The 10,259-nt window shown below is 37.3% G+C and overlaps 1 protein-coding gene and 1 pseudogene across 1 annotated transcript; both read left to right on the top strand.

Moving 5' to 3' along the window:
- The first annotated feature begins 3,167 nt into the window (after positions 1-3,167).
- LOC128317272 (putative gustatory receptor clone PTE03) lies at positions 3,168-4,548 on the top strand (annotated as a pseudogene).
- Positions 4,549-8,357: 3,809 nt separating this feature from the next.
- LOC117595853 (olfactory receptor 6N2-like) lies at positions 8,358-9,536 on the top strand. Its single transcript, XM_034298628.2, has one exon. It carries the CDS (start codon positions 8,589-8,591, stop codon positions 9,534-9,536), a length of 948 nt encoding a protein of 315 aa, XP_034154519.2. The 5' UTR covers positions 8,358-8,588.
- The last annotated feature ends 723 nt before the right edge of the window (positions 9,537-10,259 follow it).

The raw sequence follows: 10,259 nt of genomic DNA on the forward strand, positions 1-10,259 counted from the left end.
TTGTTTATGTTCCTACTGGAACATCCAGACAGTAAGGCATTACAATAATCCAACCTAGAGGTAACAAAAGCATGAACTAATTTTTCTGCATCGTGTAGTGAAAATATATTTATTTTAGCAATATTTCTGAGATGAAAGAAAGTGATCCTAGTGATATTATCTACATGAGCTTCAAAAGAAAGACTAGAGTCGATAATCACACCACAGTCACACAACATTGTCACGAATATTGGCAAACTAAGCTGAATATCTGTGCAGCTTACACCAGAAGAAACAACGGTCTAAGAGATGACAGGTCATCTGTTTGGATAGACACTGTCTTTGTTAGGGGTTCCCGTGCCTTCAGTGATACTACAGGAATTTGAGACATAGGGTCCAGTGTGTGTTTGTTTCCTTGTGTACAATCACCCATTCATAAGGATCTAGTTCCATAGCCCACCCACCTCTACATCCCGTGGGCTCAATATCAAAATTCAGTTTCCTGAGACCAACAAGAGGTTTGTGATCTGTGACTCAAAAGGTCAGTTACTCAAGTAATGATGAAAATACCTGAATGACCAAACTATTGCCAATAATACACATAAAACTATTGCCCATAATGCCATATGTAGTCAAAGTCAAGTCAAAGTCAAAGTCAACTTTATTGTCAATTCTGCTATATGTACAGGACACACAGAGGATTGAAATTTAATTTCCCCCAGACCCGTGGTGTGAGAAACCAACATAACAAGACAAGTAATTAAAAAAAAAGTAAAATAAAATAAAATACAGTATGTACACTATAGACATTCACGGCACATGTGAGTATGAAGATATTTACATTTAGTGCAAACAAGAGAGAGCAGCATTTGTGGAAGTGGACCTGGTTACATTGTAGTGCAACAGAGAGCAGCAGTAGTAAAAGTGGCTTGTGCATTTGTGTGATTTGGGGTGTGTGTGTGTGTGTGTGTGTGTGTGTGTGTGTGTGCAGTTACAGTTCGGTGACTCTTCAGGCAGAGGGCAGAGAGGGGAGAGTTCAGCTTCCTGACAGCCTGGTGGCTGAAGCTGTTCTTCAGTCTTGTGGTTCGGGCCTGGAGGCTGCGAAATCTCCTCCCCAATGGCAGAAGACTAAAGAAGCCTTGTAAGGGGTGGGTGGGGTCCCCCGCTGTGCTGAGGTCCCCCGCTATGCTGAGTGCTTTCCGGGTTAACTGGGTGTTGTAAATGTCTGTGAGGGAAGGTAATGTGGCACTGATGATTTTTCATGCTGCGTTCATTATGCGTTGCAGTGTCTTCTGGTTTTGAGCAGTGCTGTTCCCAAACCAGTGCTGTTCCAAACTGGTCAGGATACTTTCAATGGTGCCACGGTAGAATGAGTACATCTCATCCCATTTTTGATCAGTAGGAGATAGTACATGGCTAACATTTTCAACAACACACCTTTTGCCATTTTAAGTTTAATAAAATAGCACCAATTGAGGTGTTAGATGCATCTGTACTCAATGTGAATGGTTAGTCAAAGTTAGGAAATGCCATGACAGGAGATGATGTCAGGGCATCTTTCAGCTGCTGAAATGCTGCTGAGCAGTCATCTGTCCATGCAAAGGGGACATCCTTATAAGTATGTTTGTGTAAGGGTTGAGTTTTAAAGGCATAGTATGGAACAAATCACCTATAATGACTACAAAGCCCAAGAAATGCTCATACCTCAGTGGGAGACCTAGGTGTTAGGCAATCTGTTACTAGCTGACTATCAGCTAGCTCAAGGGCCAGACCCTCCTTTGAGACAATGTGGGCCATGTACTTTACTGATGCTTCGCAAAAGTGACATTTTTTTAGGGTTAAGCTTGAGACCATCTTCTCTGAACCTGGTCAAAATATCTGTGAGGATCTTTATATGATCACTGAAGTCTTTCCCCATACAAATTATGTCATTTAGATAAATGACACACTTCGTCCAAAGCAGCCCTCAAAGGCCAAGTTCCATAAGCCTTTGAAACATGGGTGGACTATTCTTAAGACCCATAGGCATAACCTTAAATTGACATAGGCTATCATTTACATTTATTGCATTTGACAGACACCCTTATCCAGAGCAACTTACATTTATGTCATTTTTATAGAACTGAGCAGTTGATGGTTAAGGGCCTTGCTCAAGGGTCCAGCAGTGGCAGTGCCAGGATTCTAATCAGTAGGTCAACACCTTAACCACTTAGCTACCACTGCCCCACAGTGGTAAAGGCAGTTTTCTGCTGATCATTTGGGTCTAACTCTACCTGTCAATAACTAGAGGACATGTTCATGGTAGAAAAATATTGAGACACTGATAAAGCATCAAGACTATCATCCACCTGATGTAATGGGTGTGCAGCAATAATGTTCACTGAGTTTAATTTATGGTAATCAATGCAGAATCTATAAGTATAGTCGTTCTTCTTTACCACCAGACTTGACAATGGGCTATCACTATCATCCCCTACATCTTGTGCTTTAAGTTTTTCCACATGACAGTGAATTTCTGACTTGAGAGCAGGAGAGGTCCTGTATGCTTGCTGAGAAATTGGAGTGCCATTTTTGGTCCTGATTTTGTGGGTGACCACGCTTGTCCTACCATAGTCAGGGATATGCTCACTGAAAACTTCAGAGAAGGAAGTTAGCAGATCTTTAAGACTCTGTTGTTGTACCTCAGACAGTTAGAGACAATTAAAGAGATCTGGCAGTACAGCATATATGGGCATTTACATTGAGATGGACACACAAGCATCCTGAATGTTAACATTTTGTAGTTATTGACATATGTGTGAATAATCATCCTGTTCTCTCACAGAAATGTAATGAAAAGAATCAATCTGAGTGCCACTGTGCAGAGAAATGTCATCAGAAGAAGGATTGACAACTTTCAGAAAATATGAACCCTTATCTGCTTTAGTAAGAGTGCATGCAAATCCTACTGTTGAGTCCTCACAATAATGGGGCTCACATCTGTGTAACCATTCAGCTGAAAACCCTTGTGAGGTACAGTTTGGCTGTAATTACAGTCTCTGAAAAAGCATCATCTTAATGTCATGGATAGTTGAAAAAAGCATTTTACTGCACGTTGTACTGTGTAAGGTTGTGTTATGTAACCAATAAAATTTGAATTTGACACAGAGTGTCGTGTTGTACACGTGCTGCCATCTTGGTCTAGTATCATGTTTCAGTGGAAGACGGTAGAGTGGTATCAGGTGGATGAGGTAATTGATGTCCTTTTGCCGCAGAGTTTTCTTTCAATCCATAAAACATTGCTTCTTTTAGTTATCAGTGTAAAAAGTACGCAAAAACTGTGGGGAAAGTCACAGTGCAGAAAAGTTGCAGTGTAAAAAGTGTGGAAAAGCATGACATTTATGGAAAATTAGTGTCATGCTTTTCTGCACTTTTTACGCTGCTTATCAGAATGCTTGAAAGACATGGGTTGAACTTGTGTAAAATGGTTCACACACTGCATGTGTTAATTATCATGCTGTGTTCATTCATTCTCCTTCAGTAGTTGCTTTATCCTAGTCAGGGTGGCAGTGGATCCAGAGCTTATGTTAGGAACACATGCTAGATGTGACACCAGTCTACTCCATGCTCACACACTACTGTGCCATTGATATTACATTATACACTATGTTTAAGGAAGTATTAACATGCGGATCTACAGCATTACAAATATGTTTATTTTATGATTACTTTGAAAGTCTACATGATGATGGTCTGCTTTAATACGGTTATCATTTCTGTTATATACAGAAACAAATGTCTTCATGAGCCCATGTATATTTTCTTTGCTGCTTTGCTCATTAATGCTCTCTTTGGAGCGACAGCTCTTTATCCTAAACTACTCACTGATTTACTGTCTGAAAAACAAATCATGTCTTATGAAGCTTGTTTATTTCAGGCATTTTGCATGTACACATATGGTTCAGCAGAGTTTGCGCTGTTATCAGCTATGGCCTATGACAGATATGTGTCCATCTGTAAACCATTACATTATGCAACTCTTGTAAAAATGCACATTGTCAGAAAGCTCATATTTTTTTCATGGTTTTTGCCTTGTTGTACAATTGGTACTGTAACTGTACTAGCATCCCAACTTCAGCTGTGTAAATTTAAATTAAATAGAATATATTGTGATATTTATTCAATTGTAAAATTGAGTTGTACAGGAACATCTCTTAATAACATATATGGACTTTTTATTTTCAGCATTACTGTATTTCCTCCGGTGATCTTCATAATCTACTCATATATCAGGATCCTCTCTGTGTGTTTAAAGAATTCTAAAGATTTCAGAAGAAAAGCTCTACAGACCTGTTTACCACATCTTCTCATTTTCATAATTTTTTTTCTGTCAATATTTCTTTTGAAATTATAAATAACAGACTAGAATCAAAACAAATTCCCCACATTATTGCCATGATCCTTTCAGGTGACTATGTACTCATTCCTCCTTTATTCAATCCCATAATATATGGAATCAAAATGCAGGAGATTTTTAATAGTATTAGAAGGCTGATGTCATGGAAAAAGAGGACTCAGATTTCTTTTTAGATGCAGATTCTTCTTTTACTCTTATTTGAGTTTCAAAAAAGAAACATTTCAGATGTTTTAACAGAATGATTGTCAACTATGTGATTGTATTAGAGTGATGTTAATGAACAAAGTTTGGTGTAACTACCATAACAACAATATTTAACTGTGGTTGTGGTGTATAGCACTCGATGTCATTTTAATAAAACCTCTGTCACTAAATCAGGTCACAAATCATTTTGTGAACCAAATATCTCATACATCTGCAAAAAAAATAACCTTCTTAAGAAAATGCTCTGCATGTAATTAAACATTTTACATGTTTTAAAATTTAAATGCATCATTCAAAATTTCATCACAATCCATTTTTGGAATTTTTTTTATAACAAGTTCAAAAAAGACTTATGACTCATCCTCTTCTGGACAACAGTGGAGTGTAAGATGTGTCAAGTCAAGTCAAAATTTATTTCTATAGCACATTTAAAAGCAACAGAGTTGCACCGACCTACTTAAACACAGTGTATAAAAGCATAAAAGGGAACATGCATCATATAAAAAATAAACACATAAAATAGAATCAGAGCAAATTGACATCAAAGCAACTGACATTAATCAAGCCAGAGAAAACAAATAAGATTTGAGAACAGACTTAAAACTAGCTAGTGAAGGAGCAAGTCTCACATTTACAGGCAAACTATTCCAAAGTTTAGGGGCTGCAGCTGAAAAAGCCCGACCACCCTTGGTTTTACAGCGACAATGTGGGACAGTTAAGAGAAGCTGACTACTACTCTTTGAGGAGAGTAAGGAATCAGAAGGTCACTGATGTATTTTGGTGCAAGACCAGATAAAGCCTTGAACACAAAGACAGCTATTTTAAAATCAATTCTAAACTTTAGAGGAAGCCAATGTAAAGATGCTAAAATTGGAGAAATGTGATCCCTCTCACCTCGCTGCAGCATTTTGGACAATTTGCAGACGAGAAATCACAGTTTGAGGCAGGCCACAATAAAGGGAATTACAGTAACCCAGGGGTGATGTTATGAAAGCATGGATTACAGTCTCCAAATCTTTATGGGGCAATAACTGTTTCAGTTTAGCAATTGATCTCAAATGGAAGAAGCTGCCCTTTACCACTGTGCTAATTTGTTTCTCAAAGTTGAGTAACAAATCAAATGTAACCCCAAGATTTCTTACATAGGGTTGAACACTGGCAGAAAGAGACCCTAAATTAAAAAAAGATGAAGTCCTAGAGTGGCCTAAAATCAAAATTTCGCTTTTGCTTTCATTTAGTTGTAGAAAATTATTAGCCATCCAACCTTTTATCTCCTCAAAACAGTCGTAAAGCACATCCAAAGAGTCACTGCTGTCAGTTTTTGCTGGAAGATAGAACTGTGTATCATCAGCATAGCAGTGGCACCCAAGGGAAGCATGTAAATTGAAAAGAGAAGAGGGCCTAAAATGGACCCTTGGGGCACACCACACGACAAACTTCCCAATGCTCACTGAGAAGGTTCTGTCTTTGAGATAAGAGGCCAACCACTGCAGAGTGACACCCTGAATACCCACCAACTTTTCCAACCGATGTAACAGAATACTATGATAAATTATATCAAATGCTGCACTTAAATCCAACAAAACAAGCACCGCATATGAACCAGTATCGAGAACTTGCAAAAGGTCATTGCTAACCTTCAACAATGTAGTTTCTGTGCTGTGCAGTGATCTAAAACCTGACTGGAGAGTATCCAAAACATTGGACATACTGATATAGAAATTCAACTGACTGTAAACAAATTTCTCTAATAGTTTTGAGATAAAAGGCAATTTGGAAATAGGTCTGAAATTACTGAGGATAAATGGATCAAGATGAGGTTTCTTAAGCAGAGGGTGAACCACAGCATGTTTGAAACTAGCTGGTACAACTCCATTTGCTAAAGAATTATTAATGATGGCTGTTACGGCCGGACTCAAGGTTGCAAACACTTCCTTAAAGAGACGAGCTGAGATGACATCAGACTCACAGCTGGACGATTTAACCTTAAAAACAATATCAGCTAGCTGTACATAGGAAATAGGATGAAAACAAGTTAACAAATCTGTTGGTGAACAGCTCAATGGGGAATCAAATGTTGATGCTTTAATAGAAGCCTTAATATCCAATACTTTATTATCAAAAAATTTTAAAAAGTTCTCACAGGTTTCCCGAGATGGATCAAGAGAAAGGGCAGGTAAGGGATTTAGTACCAAATCGATCATCTTAAACAGCATCCTTGGTCGGTTCGCATTTTCAATAATAGGTTTGGAAAGGAATTCAGACTTAGCCTCTTTAAGTGACTTTTGGTAGCTAGTCTAGCATTCCGTCAGACACTCATATGAGACTTGGAGTTTGTCTCTTTTCCATTTTCGCTCTGCCTTACGACACTCCTGTCTAAGAGCATGTGTAATATCATTTAACCAAGGCTGAGTGGTGCCCTTTCCCGTCGCTTTCCTTGGCTTAAGGGGAGCAACAGAATCTATGGAAATATTGTGTTTAATTTATCAAAGAAGGCAGCATCCACAAAGTTTGCTTGATAGTGCTCTGAAAATAAACTGGCAGTGGATGGCTGAATAAAACAAGAATAACTTACAGACTGAGAGCAAGTAGGGGTGGGGGAATCACAAACAAATTCAAACACAATTGGCAAATGGTCTGAAAAAGCATCATCAGTCACTCTCAGGTTTGTTATAGGGAAACCATATGACACCAGATCCAGTGTGTGTCCCAAATTATGAGTAGGGTTGGAAACAAATTGTGACAGATTTAAGGATTCAGTGAGGCATAAAAACTTTCACCAGAGGTTTAGATGGACAGCAAAGGTGAATATTAAAGTCTCCTAGAATCAATAGTCACAACGAGACACAATATTAGCGACGAACTCAGAGAATTGTTGAATAAAGTCCTTGTTGAATTTCGGAGGCCTGTAAACCAGTGCAGAACCAGTGCACCAGTGTGTATGAGTCATTACTATTCCACAACTGTATGTTATCAAGTCCAGTAATACTGAATGTGTTGAAAGGCTTTAAGGAGACTATGTCTGAGTCATGAGCACTAATTGGAAGGCTGTTCCATGGCTGGGGGACTTTTGTAGGGACAAAAAAATTTGCTCTGCTGTAGTCTTCATTATTCTAGGTACTAATAAAGGGCCGGACCAGTGAATAATAATTTTGTTTAGGTACTGAGGTGCAAGAACTTGTATTTTTTCTGGTAGCCAATGCAGTGTGGATAAAATGGAAGTGATCTGGTCACATTTTTTTGTTTAAGTAACAACTCTGGCTGCTGCATTCTGGACTAACTTAAACTTGTTTAAGCACCTACTGGAACATCCAGACATCAATGCATTGAAATCCAACATGGAGGTGACAAAAGCATGAACTAGTTTTTATCACATCATGTAGACACATTAAACGTTCCTTCCCCAAACTGTTGCCACAATCTTGCAACCACATAATTGGATTAAATGCGTTTGTATTCTTTAGCATTAAGATATACCTTTAGTGGAACTAAGAGGCCCAAACCTGTTCCAGCATGACAATGCCCCTGTGCACAAAGCGAACTCCATGAAGACATGATGTGTTAAGGTTGGAGTGGAAGAACTCGAAGATATTACTCATCTTATGCCACAATGATTTGACTACTGTTAAGATTTGTAATATATTAATGAATAACACATTGTGCTTTTTAACTGTTAAATGTACGGAACATCTTCAAAAACATCAAGTCTTCAGGACATGCTTTCCTCTTTCTCAGTAACATGATAAGCAGTTTTGTTTTTCACTTGTATAGAGCTACTATAATGTAGTTGGTAACAGGAACAACTACAACATGGAACTTGACGAAGATGATGAAGATCAGGAGGGAGACTGAGTGTTTCTTCTAGTTGCTCTCAGCAAATCACTAAGGAATATGTGTCTGGATGAAAGAGTATAAATATCCATGAAGTTCATTTCCTCAGCACAGCTGTAGTTTATCTTTGTCTACACTCTGCTCTCTGAATGGCTACCAGAAAATCACAGATACATGAATGACTTTTCAGAAATTAATGGATTATACTACCAACATTACATATCTAATACTGGATGGACATGTGGATTTAGAGCATTACAGATATCTTTATTTTATTATCACTCTCACTATCAACATAATGATTATATGCTTTAATACAGTTATTATTTTTGTCATATTCAAAAACAAGTGTCTCCATGAGCCCATGTATATTTTTATTGCTGCATTGCTTTGTAATGCTCTCTTTGGATCCACAGCTGTTTATCCTAAATTGCTGACTGATTTACTGTCTGAAAAACAAATCATCTCTTTTGGAGCTTGTTTATTTCAGGCATTTTGTCTGTACACATATGGTGCATCAGAGTTCACGCTGTTATCAGCTATGGCCTATGACAGATATGTGTCCATCTGTAATCCATTACATTATGCAAATCTTCTAAAAATGTCCACTGTCAGAAAGATCTTATTTTTATCATGGTTTTTGCCTTGTTGTGAAGTTGGAATAGGCATTATACTAACATCCCGTCTCCAGCTGTGTAAATTTAAATTAAACAGAATATACTGTGATAATTATTCAATTGTGAAATTAAATTGTAGGGAAACATTTGTTAATAACTTATATGGTCTTATCATTTTCAGCATTGTTGTATTTCCTCCAGTGATCTTCATAATCTACTCGTACATTAGGATACTCGCTGTGTGTTTAAAGAATTCTAAAGATTTCAGAAAAAAAGCTTTACGGACCTGTTTACCACATCTTCTTAGTTTCATATTTTTTTCTGTCAACATAACTTTTGAAATTATAAATCACAGACTCGAATCAAATCAAATTCCACACATTATTGCTATGATCCTGTCACTTATTCCTTCTGTTATTACTCCTCTAATTAATCCTATAATATATGGATTAAAACTGCAAGAGATTTTTAATAATATAAGGAGATTAATTTCATGGAGAAAATGGTAGTCTTCTCTTTCTCTAGTTGCTTTCTCTTTAGAATTGGAGCTTAATATGACTTTTCTCCATTTTAAGTGTAATGGGCACTATATCACAAGTCAGTATAATATTATGGTAAATACTGTACATTACGGATAAAATTTTGTCAAATGTCTCATATCTACAACAATCTATTTATGTTTAAATTTAAATATAATACATTTATTTGCTATGTATCCAATATCTGAACCACTATGCAGTTATGTAATTGCATGTCGTGTTAGTAGCCTCCTGAAAATCTATATTATATTATATTATATATATATATATATATACACACTGTGTATATATATACACAGTTAGGTCTGGAAGTATTTGGACAATGATGGAGTTTTTGTGATTTTGCCTTTATACACCACCACAATGGATTTGTGAAAACTTTGAGCTTTATTTTAGGATGTTCCACAAAAATATGGCATTTACCATTTAGGAATTACAGCCATTTTAAGCAAAGTACTTCCATTTTCAGGGGTTTAAAGGTATTTGGACAAAGTGACATAATTGTAAATATAACCATAATTTTAATACAGTCAATGACTACCTGAAGTCTGGAGCCCATGTTCTCAAAACTCAAATGCTGAGTTTCCTCCCTGGAGATGCTTTGCCAGGCCTTCACTGCAGCCACCTTCAGTCGCTGCTTGTTTGTGGGTCTTTCTGCCTTCAGTCTTGTCTTCAGTAAGTGAAAACCATGCT

The sequence above is a fragment of the Pangasianodon hypophthalmus genome, chromosome 23, assembly GCF_027358585.1.
Source record: "Pangasianodon hypophthalmus isolate fPanHyp1 chromosome 23, fPanHyp1.pri, whole genome shotgun sequence".
Lineage (NCBI taxonomy): Eukaryota > Metazoa > Chordata > Actinopteri > Siluriformes > Pangasiidae > Pangasianodon > Pangasianodon hypophthalmus.

What these genes read in the sequence shown, in the direction of transcription:
- LOC117595853 (XM_034298628.2), top strand. Translation starts at nt 8,589, where the DNA reads ATGACTTTTCAGAAATTAATGGATTATACTACCAACATTACATATCTA.